The sequence below is a fragment of the Gopherus evgoodei genome, chromosome 12 (genome assembly GCF_007399415.2).
Source record: "Gopherus evgoodei ecotype Sinaloan lineage chromosome 12, rGopEvg1_v1.p, whole genome shotgun sequence".
Lineage (NCBI taxonomy): Eukaryota > Metazoa > Chordata > Testudines > Testudinidae > Gopherus > Gopherus evgoodei.
In genome coordinates this window covers 2,941,462-2,965,374 of record NC_044333.1, presented here as the reverse complement: position 1 = coordinate 2,965,374, position 23,913 = coordinate 2,941,462, and the positions used below count along the sequence as shown (strand labels likewise).

Sequence of the window (23,913 nt, the reverse complement as noted above, 5' to 3'; positions counted from 1 at the left end):
CCTCTATGGTGGCATTCTCAGAAATGCTCCCAGTTCCACACACAGGGCCAGGTAGGCAGGCAGAGCTTCAGAGTCTCAATGTGTGGATGAGATGATGGTGTAGAGAGGAGGGGTTTACATTCATTAGGAATTGGGGAAACTTTTTGGATGGGGGGAGCCTATACAGGAGAGATGGGCTCCACCTAAACCAAAGTGGAACCAGACTGCTGGCAGTAAACATTAAAAAGGCTGTAGAGCAGTTTTTAAACTCCGAGATGGGGGAAAGCCGATTTGCTGCAGCGGACCATGTGGATTGGACACAGACTTCTCTTAGGGGAGAGTCTGATGATAGAGAATCTCCAGGTTATAGTCGGGAACAAAGGACGAACGAGGATAATGTAAGGGCCGGATCAGATGATAAACAGTCACGTAAAAAAGAATCTGGCACATCAGAAAAGGGCAGACAAATAAACAGGGACAAGTTTTTAAAGTGCTTGTACGCAAATGCTAGAAGTCTAAATAATAAGATGGGTGAACTAGAGTGCCTCATGATAAAGGAGGATATTGATATAACAGGCATCACAGAAACCTGGTGGACTGAGGACAATCAATGGGACACAATCATTCCGGGGTACAAAATATATCAGAAGGAAAGAACAGGTTGTGCCGGGGGTTGGGGGCGAGAGTGGCACTCTATGTGAAAGAAAATGTAGACTCAAATGAAGTAAAAATCTTAAGTGAATCCACATGTTCCGTAGAGTCGCTGTGGATAGAAATTTCATGCTCTAATAAGAATATAACATTAGGGATCTATTATCGACCACCTGACCAGGACAGTGATAGTGATGATGAAATGCTATCAGAATTAAGAACCCAATAATAGCGGTGGTTTTCAATTATCCCCATATTTACTGGGAGCATTTCACTTCAGGACAAAATGCAGAGATAAAATTTCTTGATACTTTAAATGACTGCTTCATGGAGCAGCTGGTACGGGAACCCACAAGGGGAGAGGCAACTCTAGATTTAATCCTGAGTGGAGCGCAGGAGCTGCTGGTCCAAGAGATAACTATAACAGGACTGCTTGGAAATAGTGACCATAATACAATAGCATTCAACATCCCTGTGGTGGGATGAACATCTCAACAGCCCATCACTGTGGCATTTAATTTCAAAAGGGGGAAATATGCAAAAATGAGGGGGTTAGTTAAACAGAAGTTAAAAAGTACAGTGACTCAAGTGAAATCACTGCAAGCTGCCTGGGCGCTTTTTAAAGACACCATAATAGAGGCCCAACTTCAGTGTATACCCCTAATTAAGACACAAAGTAAAAGAACTAAAAGAAGAGCCACCGTGACTTGACTTAACCAGGTAAAAGAAGCAGTGACAGATAAAGACTTCCTTTAAAAAGTGGAAGTCAAATCCTAGGGAGGCAAATTAAGTGCAAGAATGTAATAAAAAACGCCAAAGAGGAGTTTGAAGAAAGGCTAGCCAAAAACTCCAAAAGTAATAAAATGTTTTTTAAGTACATCAGAAGCAGGAAGCCTGCTAAACAACCAGTGGGGCCCCTTGATGATCAAGATGCAAAAGGAGCACTTAAAGATGATAAAGTCATTGTGGAGAAACTAAATGAATTCTTTGCTTCAGTCTTCACAGCTGAGGATGTTAGGGAGATTCCCAAACCTGAGCTGGCTTTTGTAGATGAGAAATCTGAGGAATTGTCACATATTGAAGTGTCACTAGAGGAGGTTTTGGAATTAATTGATAAACTCAATATTAACAAGTCGCCGGGACCAGATGGCATTCACCCAAGAGTTCTGAAAGAACTCAAATGTGAAGTTGCGGAACTATTAACTAAGGTTTGTAACCTGTCCTTTAAATCAGCTTTGGTACCCAATGACTGGAAGATAGCTAATGCAATGCCAATATTTTAAAAGGGCTCTAGAGGTGATCCCGGCAATTACAGACCGGTAAATCTAACGTCGGTACTGGGCAAATTAGTGGAAACAATAGTGAAGAATAAAATTGTCAGACACACAGAAAAACAAACTGTTGAGCAACAGTCAACATGGTTTCTGTAAAGGGAAATTATGTCTTACTAATCTATTAGAGTTCTTTGAAGGGGTCAACAAACGTGGACATAGAGGATCTAGTGGACATAGTGTACTTGGATTTCCAGAAAGCTTTTGACAAGGTTCCTCACCAAAGGCTCTTATGTAAATTAAACTGTCATGGGATAAAAGGGAAGGTCCTTTGATGGACTGAGAACTGGTTAAAAGACCGGGAACAAAGGGTAGGAATAAAAGGTAAATTCTCAGAATGCAGAGGGGTAACTACTGGTGTTCCCCAAGGATCAGTCCTAGGACCAATCCTATTCAACTTATTCATAAATGATCTGGAGAAACGGGTAAACAGTGAGGTGGCAAAGTTTGCAGATGATACTAAGCTGCTCAAGATAGTTAAGGCCAAAGCAGACTGTGACGAACTTCAAAAAGATCTGACAAAACTAAGTGATTGGGCAACAAAATGGCAAATGAAATTTACTGTGGATAAATGTAGAATAATGCACATTGGAAAAAATAACCCCAACTCTACATACAATATGATGGGGGGGGGGGTTAATTTAGCCACAACTAATCAGGAAAAAGACCTTGGAGTCATCGTGGATAGTTTTCTGAAGATGTCCACGCAGTATGCAGAGGTGGTCAAAAAAGCAAGCAGTATGTTAGGAATCATTAAAAAGGGGATGGAGAATAAGACTGAGAATATATTATTGGCCTTATATAAATCGATGGTACGCCCACATCTCAAATACTGCATACAGATATGGTCTCCTCATCTCAAAAAAGATATACTGGCACTAGAAAAGGTTCAGAGAAGGGCAACTAAGGTGATTAGGGGTTTGGAGAGGGTCCCATATGAGGAGAGATTAAAGAGGCTAGAACTCTTCAGCTTGGAAAAGAGGAGACTAAGGGGGGATATGATAGAGGTATATAAAATCATGAGCTGGGAGGCAAGATCAAACCAGTATCTTAGATGCCTTTATACAAATGCAAGAAGTATGGGTAATAAGCAGGAAGAACTGGAAGTGCTAATAAATAAATATAACTATGACATTATTGGCATTACTGAAACTTGGTGGGATAATACACACGACTGGAATGTTGGTGTGGATGGGTATAGTTTGCTCAGGAAGGATAGACAGGGGAAAAAGGGAGGAGGTGTTGCCTTATATATTAAAAATGTACACACTTGGACTGAGGTGGAGATGGACATAGGAGACGGAAGGGTGGAGAGTCTCTGGGTTAGGCTAAAAGGGGTAAAAAACACGGGTGATGTCGTGCTGGGAGTCTACTACAGGCCACCTAATCAGGCGGAAGAGGTGGATGAGGCTTTTTTCAAACAACTAACAAAATAATCCAAAGCCCAAGATTTGGTGGTGATGGGGAACTTCAACTACCCAGATATATGTTGGGAAAATAACACCGCGGGGCACAGACTATCCAGTAAGTTCCTGGACTGCATTGCAGACAACTTTTTATTTCAGAAAGTTGAAAAAGCTACTAGGGGGGAAGCTGTTCTAGACTTGATTTTAACAAATAGGGAGGAACTTGTTGAGAATTTGAAAGTAGAAGGAAGCTTGGGTGAAAGTGATCATGAAATCATAGAATTTGCAATTCTAAGGAAAGGTAGAAGGGAGTACAGCAGAATAGAGACAATGGATTTCAGGAAGGTGGATTTTGGTAAGCTCAGAGAGCTGATAGGTAAGGTCCCATGGGAATTAAGACTGAGGGGAAAAACAGCTGAGGAAAGTTGGCAGTTTTTCAAAGGGACGCTATTAAGGGCCCAAAAGCAAGTTATTCCGATGGTTAGGAAAGATAGAAAATGTGGCAAAAGACCACCTTGGCTTACCCTTGAGATCTTGCGTGACCTACAAAATAAAAAGGCGTCATATAAAAAATGGAAACTAGGTCAGATCATGAAGGATGAATATAGGCAAATAACACAGGAATGCAGAGGCAAGATTAGACAAGCAAAGGCACAAAATGAACTCAAACTAGCTATGGGAATAAAGGGAAACAAGAAGACTTTTTATCAATACATTAGAAGCAAGAGGAAGACTAAGGACAGGGTAGGCCCACTGCTCAATGAGGAGGGGGTAACAGTAACGGGAGACTTGGAAATGGCAGAGATGCTTAATGACTTCTTTGTTTCGGTCTTCACTGAGAAGTCTGAAGGAATGTCTAGTATAGTGAATGCTTACGGGAAGAGGGTAGGTTTAGAAGAGAAAATAAGGAAAGAGCAAGTAAAAAATCACTTAGAAAAGTTAGATGCCTGCAAGTCACCAGGGCCTGAGGAAATGCATCCTAGAATACTCAAGGAGTTAATGGAAGAGGTATCTGAGCCTCTAGCTATTATCTTTGGGAAATCATGGGAGACGGGGGAGATTCCAGAAGACTGGAAGGGGGCAAATATAGTGCCCATCTATAAAAAGGGAAATAAAAACAACCCAGGAAACTACAGACCAGTTAGTTTAACTTCTGTGCCAGGGAAGATAATGGAGCAGGTAATCAAAGAAATCATCTGCAAACACTTGAAAGGTGGTAAGGTAATAGGGAATAGCCAGCATGGATTTGTAAAGAACAAATCGTGTCAAACTAATCTGATAGCATTCTTTGATAGGATAACGAGCCTTGTGGATAAGGGAGAAGCGGTGGATGTGATATACCTAGACTTTAGTAAGGCATTTGATACGGTCTCGCATGATATTCTTATAGATAAGCTAGGAAAGTACAATTTAGATGGGGCTACTATAAGGTGGGTGCATAACTGCCTGGATAACCGTACTCAGAGAGTAGTTGTTAATGGCTCCCAATCCTGCTGGAAAGGTATAACAAGTGGGGTTCCGCAGGGGTCTGTTTTGGGACCGGTTCTGTTCAATATCTTCATCAACGATTTAGATGTTGGCATAGAAAGTACGCTTATTAAGTTTGCGGACGATACCAAACTGGGAGGGATTGCAACTGCTTTGGAGGACAGGGTCAAAATTCAAAATGATCTGGACAAGTTGGAGAAATGGTCTGAGGTAAACAGGATGAAGTTCAATAAAGATAAATGCAAAGTGCTCCACTTAGGAAGGAACAATCAGTTTCACACATACAGAATGGGAAGAGACTGTCTAGGAAGGAGTTATGGCAGAAAGAGATCTAGGGGTCATAGTGGACCACAAGCTTAATATGAGTCAACAGTGTGATACTGTTGCAAAAAAAGCAAACGTGATTCTGGGATGCATTAACAGGTGTGTTGTAAACAAGACACGAGAAGTCATTCTTCCGCTTTACTCTGCGCTGGTTAGGCCTCAACTGGAGTATTGTGTCCAGTTCTGGGCACCGCATTTCAAGAAAGATGTGGAGAAATTGGAGAGGGTCTAGAGAAGAGCAACAAGAATGATTAAAGGTCTTGAGAACATGACCTATGAAGGAAGGCTGAAGGAATTGGGTTTGTTTAGTTTGGAAAAGAGAAGACTGAGAGGGGACATGATAGCAGTTTTCAGGTATCTAAAAGGGTGTCATCAGGAGGAGGGAGAAAACTTGTTCACCTTAGCCTCCAATGATAGAACAAGAAGCAATGGGCTTAAACTGCAGCAAGGGAGATTTAGGTTGGACATTAGGAAAAAGTTCCTAACTGTCAGGGTAGTTAAACACTGGAATAGATTGCCTAGGGAAGTTGTGGAATCTCCATCGCTGGAGATATTTAAGAGTAGGTTAGATAAATGTCTATCAGGGATGGTCTAGACAGTATTTGGTCCTGCCATGAGGGCAGGGGACTGGACTCGATGACCTCTCGAGGTCCCTTCCAGTCCTAGAGTCTATGAGTGATGTGGAGAAAGTGGATAAGGAAAAGTTATTTACTTATTCCTATAATACAAGAACTAGGAGCCACCACATGAAATTAACTGGCAGCAGGTTTAAAACACATACAAGGAAGTTCTTCACGCAGTGCACAGTCAACTTGTGGAACTACTTGCCTGAGGAGGTTGTGAAGGCTGGACTATAACAGCGTTTAAAAGAGAAGCTCCACAAATGTATCCAGTTAAGTCCATTAATGGCTATTAGCAAGGATGGGTAAGGAATGGTGTCCCTAGCCTGTGTTTGTCAGAGGATGGAGATGGATGGCAGGAGAGAGATCACTTGGTCATTGCCTGTTAGGTGCCCCAGAGGGAGTGAACCTGGTATTGGCCACTGTCGGTAGACAAGATACTGGGCTAGATGGACCTTTGGTCTGACCCGGTACGGCCGTTATGTTCTTATCCTCCCTTAGTTCTCTATTCCAAGCTGAAAAGTCCCAGTCTTATTAACCTCTCCTCACACAAGCCATTCCATACCCTTAATCATTTTTATTGCCCTTTTGTTGAACTTTTCCAATGCCAATATATCCTTTTTTGAGATGGAGCGATCATATCGGCATGCGGTATTCAAGATGTGGGCGTACCATGGATTTATATAGAAGCAATATGATATTTTCTGTCCTATTATCTCTCTCTCTCTCTCTCTCTCTCTCTCATTGGCTTAACTGAGAAGCTAGCGTGGTTAGTCTTCCTTATAAACATGCCACAGTGGGAATAGGGTTAGTCTGTGGAGAGAGAGGGAAGCTGTGGCTTATTGGTTCTGTAGATACAGTACTTCAGTTAGAGCTGTTGGATACCAGTGCCAAAGAGATCCTGTTGAGCCCATAGGCCAGGATATAACAAACAGGATTAGGCCATGAACCATTTCCTAATCCTCCCACTTATATTCCTTGTGCAGCTCCTGGTGGTCTCATGTGGAGATGGGACCCCCTGATCCTATTTTGGGGGTGACTGAAGCCTTTAAACGAGACACCAACGCTAAGAAGATGAACCTGGGTGTTGGGGCATACCGGGACGATAACGGGAAGCCGTATGTCCTGAACAGCGTCCGCAAAGTAAGCCTAGCACCAGCTGCGATGGGGATAAAATCCAAGTATTGTGTGATATGAAGTACTATTGCGAGGAGCCTATGGGGTAAAGATGGTCTCAGTGATTGATCCATAGGAAAGACATGGCGGATGGGGTTAGCATGAGTTCCTCTTGCTAGCACTAGGGTGGTCTGGAAGACGACTCTATTGGATCAAGTTGACTGACATCTGAAGGAAGAACTAAAATACTTCTCTAGGACCAAATCCTGCTCCCGTTGAAGTAAATAACAAATCTTGTCTGTGACTCCCATGACCGCTTGGGCTCCGTGCTCCCCCTTGGGGATCATGCTGCGTGGAGCTCTTAAACTTTTAAGAGATCTTTTTTAATAAACAAGACCAATGCAAAGAGCACTTCCCTAACCCACACTGTGTCAGTGAGGAAGAGCTGACACTAATCTAATAAGGGGCAGTCTCAGAAATTCTGCTGAGCGTTGCTGCCTTCTCTCTAATCCAGTCTGAAATTCTGGACAGGGAAATTGGACACAGGTCTGTATTGTCAAACTTATTGAAATCAGCCTCTCTGAGGGAAACTTTCTCTGGGCATCTGAGCCTTGGCAATGAGTGACCCTCTGTTCTGGGTCTGCTGGTGTGTTCCCCTCCCAAATACTCCTCCTCATTCCTACTGTTAATAGGCTCTGGACGAATGTGCTGAGGAGACTGTGGTTAAAATCCATGGTTCTTGCTGCTACCATCTGACCTGTGTAGCATGTGAACATTCAGATTTGTAGCTGAACTCCTGAGGCCTTGCCTGTGCTGGGGAGCCACTCTCATATCTAAACCACTTTAACTAAACCAATTTTAAAACCAGTTGGAGCCTCAGTGCTGACAAGGCTGAGACAACCAGAACCATTTTTATAACTTGTTTAGTTAAACTACTTAAAAGCAGATTGAACAACATCATTTGTCAGAGCCTTGTCTATGCTGCAGCTCCAGCTGGTTTGAAAAGTGTCTTGAACATTTCGGTAACTTTGCCAGTGCAGATAAGGTCTATATCTGAGCCAGCACAAATTGCTTGGCCCTGGGCACTGGTCTAGCTTGGGGTATATTTCCAGGCCCAGACATTTCTCTCCTATAAATGGTAGCTCTCACCTTCTGCAGAATGTTTTCAGGTTAAGTGGAGGATTGTCTCTAGTGCAGCTCTTACTGCTAATGAGCCTGGAAGGGACTGTTTCCTCTAGTTTCTGGCTACCTGGCTCAGTACTCACTGGGCCACCAGTTGCTCACAAGCAGCAATGCTGGGTTGAGACTCAATGATTTGTGTCAGCCTGTGAACTATGCTTTTAAAGCAACATCAATAAATATTTCTGCTGACAGGTTGCCATAGATGGCTTTGACTTTGAATGGAGCCCTCCTCTCTGGGAAATAACTCTGCTGAGCTGGAGTTCATAGACTTTAAGCTCAGAAGGCACCATCGTGGTCATCTAGTCTGATCTCCTGCACATTGCAGGCCACAATACCTCACCCACCCACTCCTGAAATAGACCCCTCATCTCTGGCTGAGTTACTAACATCCTCAAATCATGGTTTAAAGATTTCAAGTTACAGACTCTGCCATTTACAGTAGTTTAAACCTGCAAGTGGCCCATGCCCCAGATTGCAGAGGAAGGTGAAAACCTCCAGGGTCTCTGTCAATCTGACCTGAGGGAAAATTCCTTCCTGACGCTAAATGTGGTTATCAGTTAGACCCTGAACATGTGGGCAAGACCCACTAGGCAGACATTTGAGAGAGAATTCTCTGTTCCAACACTGAGCTCTCCACATCTAGTGTCCCATCACTGGCTGTTGGAGATACTGGCTGCTAGCAGTCACAGATGGGCTACCTGCCATTGTAGCCAGTCTCATCATACCATCCCCTCCATAAACTTGCAGAGCTCAGTCTTGAAGACAGTTAGGTTTTTGGCCCCATTGCTCCTCTTGGGAGGCTGTTCCAGAACTTCACTGCTCTGATGGTTAGAAACCTTAACCTAATTTCAAGCCTAAACTTGTTGATGGCCAGTTTATCTTCTTGGATGGTATCTTACCATCATAATGGGTGCTAAGCAAAGGAAACATTAATATATATTACCTCTGGCGGAGGCTTGGGGAACCTGTAGAATGTTTGCAGCAACTGAACGTGTGTTCCTTTCTTAGGCGGAGGCCCAGATAGCTGCTAAGAAGATGGACAAGGAGTACTTACCCATTGCAGGGCTGGCGGAGTTCAATAAGGCATCAGCTGAGCTGGCACTGGGTGACACCAATGAGGTTATCAAGAGTGGCCGGGTAAAGAGCTAGGTGGAAGTCTAAACTAAAACACTGTACAAGTAGGGCTGTTCTACCCTGTAAGCTTTGTACCTGTCAGCAAAAGAATTCCATAACCACATCCAGAGTGTTTAAAGGGCAACAGATAATACCTCTGGCTCTTGTAATGCTTTGCCTGAGTACATCTCAAAGTGCTTTACAAAGGAGCTCAATAACATTGTCCTTGTTTTAGAGGAGGGAACTGAGACGACAAAGTCTTTATGACTTGCCCATGGTCATCCAGCTGGAATAGAACCAGAGTTCCGGGCTAGCATGGCATTGGCCTAACTGCTGCCATTGAAGGCAACTCTGAGCACTTCTGAAAAACTCACTTAAGAGGGGAGGTGACCTTGTCCTCGGGCACACAGAAGCCAGTGTTCGAACTGGAGGTGGAGCTCAGCAATTCCTGGCTCCCAGTCCTATGATGAGACAGTATTTCAACTCATGTACAGCCATGTCTTGCTGTTTAGCTAACTTTTAATCTCAGGTTGTATTGTGAGTTACCATTTGAAATAGAGTAAAAGATCCATGAGACATTGTTTTAACTTCTCAGTCCTGCGGAATTAGCTTGCCGTTTTATACGGGATTTAGGTATTGATGAGTTGAGAACAGATCTGTAACATCAGTGTTTCTTCTGTGTGGCTCATGCACACTAAAAAGATGTTAGTGCACTTTAACATGGTCCATATTTTGTGTGATAGGTTGGCATCTTACGCATTTGCATCCCTTTTCCTTATAGTATGTCACTGTGCAGACCATTTCCGGGACTGGTTCTCTAAGAGTTGGAGCCAATTTCTTGGTAAGTCCCTGGTAAATGGTGATGGGAGGAGAGGGGACATCTGTGGCTGAAGCTCATGCATTGATTAACTCCTTACTGCTGGGAGACTGACTTTCTCTTTGGCAGCAATGGAATACACCAGTTGAACTTGCTCTCTGTCTGCCGTAGCAACGATTTTTCAAGTACAGCCGTGACGTGTACCTGCCCAAACCATCCTGGGGCAACCACACCCCCATTTTCAGGGATGCTGGCATGCAGCTGCATGCCTATCGCTACTATGATCCCAAGACCTGCGGCTTTGACTTTGCTGGAGCCTTGGATGACATTTCTGTGAGTTGACTGTTGGGATGGGAGCAGAGGGGAAAGGTAGTGTTTGTAGTCTCATGACCCTACTTACTTAGCTTCTAGGCTGAGCCTGAATCTCAGACCACTAAGCAGCTCCCTCATCCCGTAGCTGCAATTTCTATTAGTCATTGGAACTTCTAAAGCAGCAGTTCTTAACCTTCCTAGGCTACTGTACTCCTTCCAGGAGTCTGCTTTGTCTTGTGTACCCAAGTTTCACTTCAGTTAAAAACTGCTTGTTTATACAGTCACACAAAAATACAAGTGTCACAGTACACTATTAGTGTGAAAAATTGCTGACTTTCTCACTTTTGCCATATAATTATAAAATCAATTGGAATATAAATATTGTACTTACATGTGTATAGTATACAGAGCAGAAAAAAATTTACTATGAAATTTTAGTATAAAATATGAAATTTTTAGTTTGTGCTGACTTAATTAGTGCTTTTTCTGTAGCCTGCTGTAACACAAGATAACTATCTAGATGAGTTGATGTACCCCCCGGAAGACTCTGCATACTCGCAGGGGTGTGCATACCCCTGAGTGAGAACCATTTCTCTAAAGACGCTACAAAACTCATCCCGCTCTTGAGCACAAACTGATTTACTGCTGCTCGCCTCTTACTCCTCATTTCTGATATTGCTGTGCCTTCTAACTCATTGCTTGCCCTGTGGCTTAGTTATAGGCAACTGAAGAAGAAACATTGCTTTAAACATCGCTTGTCTCATGTCACTCTCTGTAACATCTTCTTTAGAAAATTCCCGAGCAGAGCGTCATTCTCTTCCATGCCTGTGCTCACAACCCCACTGGTGTGGACCCCCGACCAGAGCAATGGAAGGAGCTGGCTGCTGTGGTGAAGGTGAGGTATGGGGTGGGCTGGGGTATGTCATATCTGTGTTGATACTACTGATGAAATGGTGCCATGTTCCTAGACTTTGGTCTCTCTTGAGCACTGGCCCATTTGTCCCTTGTCAATCTGGATGGCAACCTTACCTGTCTAAAGTAATGGGGAGCCCAAGTGTATTGGACTGGTGCCGAAGCAGAATTCATAGCACAAACTCAAAGGTCAAACACTCAGCATTCTATGGAAATCTCCATTATCTAAGGCCCTGATAATTATTCTGCTGAAACTCATTTGAATTCTTGAACCTGGAACATTGTAGGAGCTCCAGCGTTGTTATTCTAAAACTACCTTCCTTCTCAACCCAGCAATGGATGGAAATAAGGAATACCTGGGAGTACTGCAGATATTTGATTATATTCCCTGTGGGAAGGAAAAGTGCAGCTAGAGCTGGTAGGAGTGAGGGCTGGTCAGTGTCTGGCTAGAGCAGTGGTTCTCCAATGGGCATTAATATGTTTGTTGTGGAAGGGGACAAAAGACTAAAAAAACTGAACCCAGCTAAATGTTTGTGCGATCTTAGCCATTGGATAGGGGAAGTTATAGGGGACAGGAGGATGCCAGCCAACCTGACTAGCTGTCACATACTCTGGGGTTAGCATGATGAATCTTCCCTTCAGACATACCGTTCTCAAAGTATTTAGTTCAAAGATTAGCTTATACACACCTGGAATACAAATGAAATGCACTGGTATGTGCTACATAGTATGTGACTATGCGTGCCGCTTCATGCTGCCTTTTAGTAGCCAGGAGTCCTGGTGGTTGTGGAAATGGCCCACTGCTGGTGCAATAACACATGGGGGAGGCCCTGCATAAATCTCTAGTAACACTACTGACCTAATTCCTGCGGTTCACAGGTGACCCTGGACATTCAGCCATTAGAAGGGTGAGTGATTGAATCTTTGTTTTTCCTTGCAGAAGAGGAATCTCTTCGCATTCTTTGACATGGCGTACCAGGGCTTTGCCAGCGGGGACATAAACCGGGACTCCTGGGCTGTGCGTCATTTTATTGAGCAAGGCATTAATGTTGTTCTGTCTCAGTCCTATGCCAAGAACATGGGCCTCTACGGTAAGCAGTGGGAAAGGAAGATGGCTCAGAGGGTTAATGGTGAGATATGGCACCTCTGACTTCCAGGTTGCCAATGTGAAAGCCACCTGCACCATTATTGACCAGAAATCCCTACCTTCTGGTGAATGCCCACCAGATTCATGTCCTTTCACCTCCTAGAGGCACTCCCCTTTGGCACAGAAAGGAGATCTGGTCAGATCTGGGTACTGGGGAAGTTCATGCTACTCTACCTGTGCTGTCTCCTCTGCAACCGGGGACTGCTGTGGTGTCCCAGGGCAGGTTTAATCCAAATGCTGGAGGCCTACAACATACATTGTCTGTTGTAGTAGGACAGGTATGGTCAGACTTGGATTGTGTTTCAGGGGAGCGTGTGGGTGCCTTCTCAGTGATCTGCAAGGATGTGGATGAGGCCAAGAGGGTGGAATCCCAGCTGAAGATCCTGATCCGCCCCATGTATTCAAATCCACCCATCAATGGAGCTCGTATTGCCTCCATCATCCTGACGAGTCCTGACCTGCGGAAGGAATGGTAAGGCAACTTGCCTTCAGGAGCCTGTTTCCCATCATGAGCAGACTAGAAGCAAAGGTGCTGCATAGGAATGATGCAGGACAAAAGCCTGAACAAGTCGGGCTAAACAAGCTTCTCCACTGTAGCTAGAGAGCACAAAGGAGTGAAAGCTCAGTGGCAGGTACCTCAAGGTGACCCATCCCGTCAGCCCCAATGGGGCGTCGTCAGCCAAAGGAGGGGGAAATTCAAGAGGCTTACCCTTTAGGGAAGCCTCTAAACAGGGCGCAGTCTCCCCACCATGCCTGCTCAGTGACTGTCATCCAAGAGAAATGTAACTCTGGCTGAACACTGCCCCTCAGGACTCCTAGGCAAATACTCTGCTCAAGGTGCTTCCCTGCACGGGGCTCCTCTGTTGCAGTAACAGTGCCATGGAGCTCTGGCACCAAGCTGATAGTGAGCAAGAGACAGAAAAGCTACTTACACCTCTTTACCTAGAGCTGCAGGGAAGAGGTCAGTGTATAGTCCAGCTCTTCCAGGAGGGGAGTCCCTTTAAATCCAGCATACTCCCCTTCCTCTGACTATGCTGACTTCCTCCTGCTCCAAATGTAGAACCTAGCAGGGCTGTTTGAACAGGTGGCCAGATCAGATCTTTATGTTCCTCTTGGGTAACCACACACCAGCCTGCATGGCATCATCTGGTGGAAATTCAGACTGGAATGCCAAGTTTTCCCTCACTGTCATTTTAACTGGACAGAATTCAGCTGTAAATGGAACTGTTCAGGTTTCCCAGGCTGAAGGCTCCGGTCTTGCCTAGCAGCTCAATGCTGGGGCACTGAAGGGTCTCACTAATGCTTTGCAGGACTTCTTAATACATTTTCCATGGGGAAATTAAATGATAATGTTTGTTTTAAGCGCTGCCCCCCTCTGAGTACAGCTGAGAACGGTAACCTGATCCCATGTTCTGATGTACCCATGCACTGCTTTCCTAGTCCTATCGATCTGTTGCTAGAGTTCAGGGTCCCTGCAGGCAGCTGACTTGGCAGAACAAAAGGGGAAGGCTGTGTCCTCTAGCCCTCATCCCATTGGGAACTCTGATAGCTGCCTCCTTTTGGCAGACACGTCTTTAGCGTGGTGCTTATGCGTGGAACAGACGTGCACAGATCAGAGCCCCAGCAGAGCCATATCCTGGATGGGTTGTTTTTGGGGAGTAGTGGGTGTCGCCCTCCAAATACAGTAGAATTGCGTTTATCTGAATTGCCTGGGTGAGACCCAGAATGTTGAGATAAATGGTATTGTGAGGTATGACTGTGAGTACTAGGGAGCAGTGATGGTGGTCCCCGGGGGTAGAGGGGAGAGAAGGGGAAGAAAAGAAGGAAGGAGAGGGAGAGCAGCTGCAGGAGACTGGAGCCTCCTTGGTGTTGCTCCAGCACTAACCTCCCCAGGCTCCACAAATGCAGTACAAATAGCGAGGGGTACAGCTGGTGACCTACCCTAAGGCTGTCATAGCCAGGAAGCGCTAGAGTACACCAAGAAGGTTCCAGACCCCTGTAGCTATGCCCCTCCCTCTCTGCTTTCCTTCCCTTTTTTCTCTTCTCCACCCTTGGAGGCCAGCATCACTGCTTCCCGGCACAACAGCATCAGGGGAGGTAATTGACCATACCCACGCTTCTGTTTATCTGGAAATCCTTCCAAATCACGGTGCCTGCAGCCTTAACGTTTGTTAATCGGCTGGTGATTAATTGGCATGGGGCTGCATGGAGAAGACACCGTTGATTTGGATATTTAGGATTCTCGTATAAATGGTGTTTGGATAACTGGAATGCACGCAGTAAGGTCTATAGAACTGAACATTGTTCTGGATGGCATCAGAAATATTTCTGTCCATGATGAGCCCCTTGATGGTTAAAGTCCATGGCTTGAGTGTGCTTAAAAATCAACCCTCTGCAATGGGGAATCCTGTGAGTATGGTGATCTCACCCTGGTTCCCTCTGAACTGGAGTCCATATTGCACCCACTGGGTTAGTAAAGAGCCCTCTCTTCTGATCACAGGAGAGAGAGGCAGCTCCTAAAGCAGTGTGGACGCAACTTCTCACACAACTAAAACACTAGGCTTGCTCTGCCTCTTTAACGGAAGCCACCAGAGTGATCTTTTGCCTGTAGCACTCTCAGCTGACTGTGTGTGCGAGCAGTTGAAAGCAGCAGTGCTTAACTTCACTTTGGCATTGCAGGTGGGTGCCCAGTGTGAATTGTGAAGAGGAAAGCTTTAGAGGTGTTTCCTTCGGGTAGTCGACTGGGTGCTAGTCTCTATTGTTGTCCTGCCTCACCGTTGTCTGAATCTGATGTCCAGGCATCTCCTTTTGTTGCCGCTCCTGCAGGCTGGAAGAAGTGAAGGGGATGGCTGACCGGATCATTGACATGCGCAACCAGCTGGTGGCCAACCTCAAGAAAGAAGGCTCCTCCCACAACTGGCAACACATCACAGACCAGATTGGCATGTTCTGTTACACGGGGCTGAAACCTGAACAGGTGAGTGCGATTCTCCCCAGTCTGCCGGAAAAACCATTCCCCTGGACTGGGGGGAACAGGAAGCACAGGGATATCCACGGCAGCGTCCATCAGGCTGGGCTCATGGAACACATGCTATTCTTGGGAAGGTGGGGAGCTGATAACAAAATCTCCCACTTTAGCATTGGCTTTTTCTTTCTAAATACGCCTGAGGTCAGTGTTATATTAAACTGATTAGATGTACCTGACTTTTATGTAGCCTCCTTGGGGGAATCCCAGTGGGACCTAAGCCGGTTTTCCTAAGGCAGTTCACAGGAGAAATTCCAGTCCTGTTGGGTTGCTTTGTGTGTGTGAGACTCCTGCTGACGCCATGCTGGTCTGCTCAGTGCATTGCCTTGAAGGAGCAACTTGTTCTTTCATTGAAAAAGAAGATGGTCCCTTCTGGGTTGCTAGTGGCTGCACTAGGGCAAACATAGAATTGGAAGGGACCTTGAGAGGTCATCTAGTCCAGTCCACTGCACTCAAGGAAGAACTGAGTTTTATCTGGACCATCTCTGACAGGTGTTTGTCTAACCTGTTCTTAAAAAATCTCCAATGATGGAGATTCCACAATCTCCCTGGGCAATTTATTCCAGTGCTTAACCACCCTGACAGGAAGTCTTTCCTAATGTCCAACCGAAACCACCCTTGCTGCAGTTTAAGCCCATGTCACTCATGGCTGTATTTCCAAATAGGAAGTCACAAATATGAAGCCAATTAAGACACTGGTGGAGCTCAGGAACTTCATTCTTTACAAAAAAGCTTCCTCCTCTCTGTGCAGACATAGAGAATCTTGTATGCACTCAACATCAGTCTTAGGATACCCCATTTTTGCAACTATAGTGTGTCCCTTCAGACTAGCCTACTATTGTAAAGGTACCACAATGAGCCACCTGTTCCAGTAACACGAGATTTCACATGAGATGCAGAGGTCTGAGGCAAAACCATAGAATCCTAGAAATGTCTGGCTGGAAATGACCTCAAAGTCATCCAGTCCAACCCCACTGTGCTGTGGCAGGGCCTAGTAAGCAGAGGCCATCCCTAAGCTCAGTAAGCTCCCTCTTGCCATGTTCTCAGAACAGGGCTCTGTTGTCAAATGTGACTATCTAAAAACTAGCTACAGCAGGGGTTTTCAAACTGGGGGTTATTACATCGGGGGGTCACAAGCTGTCAGCCTCCACCCCAAACCTCACTTTGTATCCAGCATTTATAATGGTATTAAATATACTTTAAAAGTGTTTTTAATTTGTAAGGGGGGTTGCACTCAGAGGCTTGCTATGTGAAAGGGGTCACCAGTACAAAAGTTTGAGAACCACTGAACTACAGTGATTAAAAAGAAAGTGAAACTAAGTCACTGCTGGAATATAAACATGTAGATGTAAAGGTGCGCACAGAGTAGGTGAGGACATCTATCTATTCATGCCCATGGTCCGGGATGCTAGACTATTGATAACTTAAATAGTTTACAAACAAGGTTTTCAGTTGAGCTGCCTGCCAGATCCTGGGTTCAGCTTCCTATTAGAAATTTGGAAAACACTCTCAATCCTGCTAATGAGGGGCAAAGGATGTGTGAGCGAGTATCTTGGACTTGGGTCTGGTCTGCACTACAGACCTATATTGGTATAACTCACACTTGGGGTGTGAAAAATCCATGCTGCTGAGTGACGTCATTATACCCAAAGCCCTGGAACTCTGGGTATCTGCAGACCATGGTTGCAGATCAGATGCAGCTACAAATTTTGTACCTGCTCAGGGCTCTAGTTTTACTAGCCTGACCCCCCTGTGCAAACAGCTTCTCCCTCAGCGTCTCGAGGAGGTGGATTAACTACGCTGACAGGAGAGCATCTCCCATCAGCGCAGAGTGTCGTCTTTAAAGCGCTACAGCGGCACAGCTGCACCAGTGCAGCATTTTAAGGGTAGACGTGCCCTTAGACTGGCAGATCAGTCAGGAGACGCTAACTTTTCAGGCACTGTTAGCCCATTAACATCTCTCAAACTCCTTGCTGTCTCTTGATATTCAATGTTCGTTTTTAAGAATCTTTGCCATTTTCTTTGGAAGCCTTGGATGGGCTAAAACATCTTACTGACATGAGAGGTCCTTATGAAAAGAGACTGGGGAAGAACAGGGAAGAGGGACAAAGTCTCTCTTCTCCTGTCCAAATGTTTTCGTGCTCGTGCGACACCCTTCAGTGGTAGTGATTAAAAGCTAAACTAGCTCTCTCACCAGGGCTTTGGAGCGGAGCCTAGAGCTGGAGCGCGGAGCAGCTCCGGAGCAATGGAGCTGCAGGTTTTTAGCTGGTGTGGAGCCAGAGCACAGCTTCAAAGCCCTGCTCTCAGCTGTAAAATGGAACAATCGTGTTGCTCTTTAAAAGATGATATTAAAGTGCAGCTGAAGTCATGTGACTCTTGGCTGAGGATTTTAGTGCTTTTATGTGCCACAGGGCTAGTGAGTGGGCTTCAGGGCTGGCCAAAGAGCAGTCTGCAGGCTGAGTGCAGCTCAGAGGTCTGTGCAGTGACCTGGGGAAGCCACCTTCTCTCATAAACTACAATTCCCAGCATGCAGTGCTGAGTCTCTACCATCTACTGCTAGAATCAGGATAGAGCACTGCATGCTGGAATTCAGTCTCCCTTAGGCTACACCTTCATTTTAGGCAAACTGGTTGTGACTTGAGGCCCTGGCAAGCTGCCAGAGCAGCCCTTCAGTCCGGTGACATTTGGACCCCCTGGAACTAAGTACTTTGTTTTGTGTGTTCCCCTCAGGTGGAGCGACTAACCAAAGAGTTCTCCATATACATGACAAAAGATGGCCGGATCTCCGTGGCAGGGGTCACATCTGGTAACGTGGGTTACCTTGCTCGTGCAATACACCAAGTCAGCAAGTAAACACAGTGGAGCAGACGGCCTACCCTTCAACGGTCTTTGGACTTTCTGAATCGAGGAAGGGGAAGTGCATTTGGGGGGGTTGGGGCAAGCAGAATATTTACTTTCAACCACAGCGCTTGATTCTGTCATTTAATGTAGTTCGTGTACAAGGCCGCAGCTAGTGCCATCAACACATCGTAGCCGTAGCCAAAGCCACCTGCCCTTTCCGACAGGGATGTCGCTGCTTCCTGCTCCTCTCTTCAGAAGTAGCTTTTTGCATTATGCACCCTCTCACCCACACCGGCACCCGTCAGGCTTTAAATGTCTTGGCAGAACTTGTGCATGTAGAATGACAGAACTCTGCCGAAGAGGACTGGGCGCTGACTGGCGTCTCTGTGCCCATCCCTTACTTGGGAGGGGAAAAGGCTTCCTAACATAGTTCGGAAACTGTTTTTAAGTGAGCTGGAACAGGATCAAGACGCTGTCCTCCCACTCTTATAAGCAACAAACTGGGGTTCCATCATTCTCTTCCTTCTCTTTCCCCTCAGTTCACTGATTTAAAAACTAACTGGAACAGTTTGAATGGAAATTGGTTGTAAGAGATCTGCAGGCCTTAAAGCAAACACAAGAATGAAGTGTGTCCGTAGTGTCTGGCAGCGTGGAGTTCTCCGTTGCTGAAGGTAGAGGCCTGAACACGAACATACGTGAGGCAGCAGTATCGTGCATTGTCTACCACCTCTGAGCCCCATGTGTGTTCTTTTCTTCCCACTCACTCCCAGACTAAGTGGCCCCATCTCTATAACTGTCCATGGGCATCTTTCCTATTTTAGTCCCTAAAGGGCTTTTTGCTGATCGATAGGCAGCTGTCATTCCTGTAGTTCCTACCACTGTTCCATCCCCAGGAGCTGAGAATAACCTAGTCTACCCTAAGCTGCCACCGCTATAGCCAGGAGTAAAGGAGGATTCTAGCGTGTCTCAAGTAAAGAGAAGTCAATTGCACTTTAATGGCAGTGGTGATGTACACATCCTCCTGCATGGGAGTTACTGAAGCCACTTGCCCAAAGCCTTCACGTCTCTCTGATTCTCAGTGTGCATCTGGGTAGGGAATGACTTTTTTGTGCTGTGGTTCTAAGCTTCTGTGTGCTTCCACCTCTAATCTTTACCTTTCTAGGCAAGCCGTCTGCCACTGTCTAATCACTTAGGCCTTTATGCAGCCTGTTCTCTCTGTTACAATAAAACTGCAGATAGCGTGTATCCATGTTTTTCTGGATAAGTGTAGCACCTTCATTGTAATTTGCTAACAGAAATTCCAAACAGTCTGTCTAGGCTCACAAGTCAAGCTGTTCTGAGGAAGCGTTGTTATAAAGTTAACACTAAACAAAACTTCCTACAGCACTTTATACAAATAGTAAAAATTGAGATTTTTGGATTTAAAAAAAACCAAATGGTTTGGCACTAGAGCGGCTGAGATTTGAATGCCTCCATTTGGTGTATGTCCAACTTGAGCTACCATAGGCCTGACTCTTCAAAGGTGCTGAGCACCTTCCTCTCCCATTGCCATTAATTGGAGTTGGAGGCCACTCAGCACTTCTGAAAAACCCAGCCCCCACAGTGCCTCGAGAGAGGGACAGAGACACAGCCAGAGTCCATGACCAATTTGGAAACTGTTGATGAAAGGTCTGAAAAAGCAGCCGAGAAGGTCCAAAAATGAAGGAATCTTTAAACGGAAGACTGCTCTTAACAGCAACAGTGTGGATGGAGGTGGGGAACAGGGCCTGAACATGGGTATTATATCTTGGGGCTTGGCTGGGTCAGGCGGGGCACAACTTATTACTAGGCACCCCTGAAATGTGCCCCTTCTGGAATGGGGCAAGTTCACTCCTCTCTCTGCCCCCCTGGCCAGTTGGGCTTACTGAAAAAGTGGCCCAGTTGGTCTCCACTGTCACCCAGCCCAAGCAGTACCTCTTGATTCAACAGGAGAAACAGATGAACTGAGATCAATCCAACTCCTCAGTCAGGGGAATGAGGGGAGTAGGGGCTACTCTGATCTCACTTCCTCTTCCCTGAGGCAGTGAGGTGGCTATTGGATGAAAGTGGGGTGATGGGGGGTCAGTACTCGCTCTTACTCCAGTGTGCGTATGTGATGCTGACTTGGCAGCAGGCATACCACTGACAGATGCATCTGACAGAGCATCCTCCATATATCTGACTAACTTGTGTCTGACAGGGGGCACGTGCCAGAAGTCAGAGCCTCGGTGTTCTCTCAGAACTCATGCACAGAGGGTCAGTGTTCACTCCTGGGGGCACCTCTAGAAACACAAATATCACCTTGTCATTCAGTATCTGGGACACTAATTTTAAAAACTGCTCCTGTTCCTTGCCATGGATAGGTTGAAAATGGGCAGTATGGCCCATCTCTGGAAGAAAAACCAAGACTGTCTGTGTTGCCTGCCCACCACTATTGTGTTACCTGTGGATTGTGCATGTGAACACAAACTCAGTTGATCAGCAGTTAAAGTTGCCTTACGATGTGCTCCAAGCATAGTAAAAGGAAAGTGTCCAGTATTCCCTGTCACCCTTATGTGGCTGTTGCTAATGCTCCACGAGGCATTCATATCACCATCTACGGCACATACAGCAAAGCCATACCTACCCCATCTTCATCCACCTCACACACAAAACCTGTTAACAGGGTGTCCCTTTGTACAGGCTACACACGACACGAGGAGAGCTGCCTCGGGGGGAGTCCCAGTGCCCCACCCCATGCACGTGGGTGCGATTGGTTGGGGAGGGGGCAGAACTTTGACTCTTTTCCCCTAGTGAGCTGGCTACCATAACTGCTGCACCAGCACGATGAGGGAAGTCCACTGTGCCTTGGAGGGAACTCACAACAAATGACTTTCAAGGGTTCTCTAAGAGCAGCATAACACGCTGCCCATGATCAGGCCTTGTGGTAAAGCCACGAATGAGCCTGTTCGCCATGGAGATTGCCACCAGAGCAGACAGGAGCCAATTGCCCAGAAACCCAAATATCCTGAAACAATGGCCAAAAGAGCGGCTCTTATAATGGCGAAAGCTTCAATTAGTCTGTGATTCAGCAACACCCCCAGCCGAGTCCTCACCACAATGCTCTGCTCGCACCCTTGACAGCCTGTGGGATTCTGAGTGGTGTCAGGTGCGTGTATTCTCTATGTAGGCTGTCCCAGCCCCGTGCAGGTAGGTGATCAGCCGACCTTGATAACACTACTTAGAAAGGCCACAGACAGTGTGGTGACAAAGGCACTTGGCCAGGTTTATTGCCCTCTAGGCACAGAACTAGCACCTTGGCTCCAGGATTGCGGGCACACTAGCACGAGCGCCAGTCAGCAGCAGGAATTTCTGCTGTCCCTTGGGCCGCACAAAGGGTGAGGTGAGGTACACCCACTTTTACAGACTGAGACAAATGACTTACGTTCCATCTTACATGTTTCCTGACATCAGCTTGTTACGTCCCCTTGTATCATGCTCCGGGTATCGCAGGCAAAACATTCCCTTACCTGGTGTTAGGTCAGGATGTCACTGGGCTAATCTTTCGGCATGTGTTCTCACATGTAGCCAGATTCTGTTGCTTTTAGAGGTGTGTTTTAGCAATGCTAGCAATACCTTTGCCACAGTCATATATTGCAAAGGTTCTCAAAACTGGGTCCGTGCCCCCAAGGGAGGCACAGAATGTATTCGGAGAGGGAGGGCGTGAGAGCCAAGGAAGGGGCTTTAAAGGACTACAGACAAAGAAGGGGGCACGATCAAATAAGTTTGAGAACCTCTGACCTATTGACAGTGGACGTGTAAACATCCATTTCAATACATGGCTTAACTTTAATTCACAGCCTCTGGTTCAGGCCTAGGTCTTGCTCCCGGCTCTCTCTCTCCCCACCCTACAACAGGGATCCCTCAACTGGCACGGAGCTGTAGCTGCCTCTGGGGTGAGCTGTTTATCCCTTGCCCAGCACTGAGGTGCAGCCGCCCCGGGTGTATTTATAGAGGGATCTCTCACCCAATGCTGAGATGCGGCTGCGTCTGAGGTGGGACAGTGGGGGCTATTTATAGATGCCATGATTGGCAAAGAGGTGCAGCCATCTCTAGGTTGGGGCATGGGTAGGGTTACCAGGTGTCTGGCTTTGGACCAAAATGCCCACTCGAAAAGGGACCCTGGTGGCTCTGGTCAGCACTACTAACCGGGCTGTTAAATGTCCAGTTAGCAGGGCTGCCAGGCTCCCTACCTGGCTCCACGTGGCTCCCTGGAAGCTGCAACATGTCCTTCAGCTGCTAGGCAGAGGTGCGACCAGTGGGAGCTGCCGGTGGAGGCAGCACACAGCCACTTGGGCGTGCCTCTGCCTAGAGCTGAGGGACATGCCACAGCTTCCAGGGAGCCCCCTGAGGTAAGAGCTGCCCAGAGCCTGAACCCCTCACCGCCTCCCACACCCCAACCCCCTGCCCCAGTCCTGAGCTCCCTCCTGCATCCAAACGTGACTCCACACCCCAACCACCAGCCCCTGACACACCCTGAACCCCTCACTTCTGGTCCCACCCCAGAGCCTGCACCCCCAGCTGGAGCCCTCACCCTCCCTCCTGCACCCCAAGCCCCTGCCCCAGCCTGGTGACAATGAGCAAGGGAGTGAGGGTGGGGGAGAGCAAGCGACGGGGGTGTGTGTGTGGAAGGAGCATGGCCTTGGAGAAGGGGCAGCGGTGGAGCTTGGGGAGGGGCAGGGCAAGAGTGTTCAGTTTTGTGCAATTAGAAAGCTGGCAACCCCAGCATGGGGGCTGTTTACATGCTGGTGGGGTCAGGCCCACACTGTTCCTAGCAGTAACAGGCTGTCCAGTATTCTGGGAACACAGGAGTGGCACCTTTGTCTCCCATCTCACTCCCCCCTCCAGGCAATTCCCTGGCTCTCCTCCCCCATCTTCCCATCTAGCCCAACCCCCCACTACAAGCACCACAGAGCTTGTGGTGGGGCAGGAGGAATCCCTGGCCAGGCCACATGTTCAGTAACCCGGTTTTGAGGCTGCCCGGGCAATGGAAAGCTTGGGGGAGGTGGGGAGAGAAGTACATTGTGGGAGATATAGCACAATGCTGCCTCCATCTCCTGTCACAGCTCCAGTTTGCCATGCCGGAGCAGGGAACACCAGGTCCAGAGCCTCCTCCCCAAATCCCTGCCAGGCGCCCCATTCTCAATGCCCCAATCCCCACCATCCTCCCCTAGTCTCCACCAGCCCCTCTCTGCTGTAGAACCGAACAAGCACTGTGGAAATTTTCCAGGCAACGCTCAAGCGTGTTTCCAGACAACGCTCAAGGACCAAGGTAGCGTCCAGTCACAGTTCCCGGATACTATTAAAGTGAGAACGAATTCAACTAAACTTCCCGTTGCCGTTTCTGGTTGGACGCTATTACTATTAGAGTGTCTCACTGGGGCGATTCACCTTCCGGGCACGGTTCCCTGACAGACGCAATTAGAGCACGTACCGAACGACCTTAACTTCTGGACCAGGCGGACATTATTAAACTGAGACCAAGCTCGGGTGACCATATTTCCCTATGGTACATATGGGACTCCTGGTAAAATTACTCGTATTCAAGCAAGTTCAATGGCAATCAGAACTGTGCAGTACACACATTCAAAT

The 23,913-nt window shown here is 46.8% G+C and overlaps 1 protein-coding gene across 3 annotated transcripts in view; it reads left to right on the top strand.

Annotated features, from left to right (window-relative positions):
- Positions 1 to 19,514, top strand: part of GOT2 (glutamic-oxaloacetic transaminase 2) — a 29,352-nt gene extending 9,838 nt beyond the window's left edge. For all 3 annotated transcript variants that reach the window (XM_030581709.1, XM_030581711.1, XM_030581710.1), the window contains exons 2-10: positions 6,786 to 6,942; positions 9,106 to 9,234; positions 9,992 to 10,051; positions 10,199 to 10,360; positions 11,130 to 11,234; positions 12,192 to 12,342; positions 12,705 to 12,870; positions 15,225 to 15,375; positions 18,154 to 19,514. In XM_030581709.1, the coding sequence (XP_030437569.1) occupies positions 6,786 to 6,942; positions 9,106 to 9,234; positions 9,992 to 10,051; positions 10,199 to 10,360; positions 11,130 to 11,234; positions 12,192 to 12,342; positions 12,705 to 12,870; positions 15,225 to 15,375; positions 18,154 to 18,276 (1,204 nt within the window). In that variant the 3' untranslated portion in view covers positions 18,277 to 19,514. The remainder of the gene's footprint in view (positions 1 to 6,785; positions 6,943 to 9,105; positions 9,235 to 9,991; positions 10,052 to 10,198; positions 10,361 to 11,129; positions 11,235 to 12,191; positions 12,343 to 12,704; positions 12,871 to 15,224; positions 15,376 to 18,153) is intronic.
- Positions 19,515 to 23,913: the final 4,399 nt, after the last annotated feature.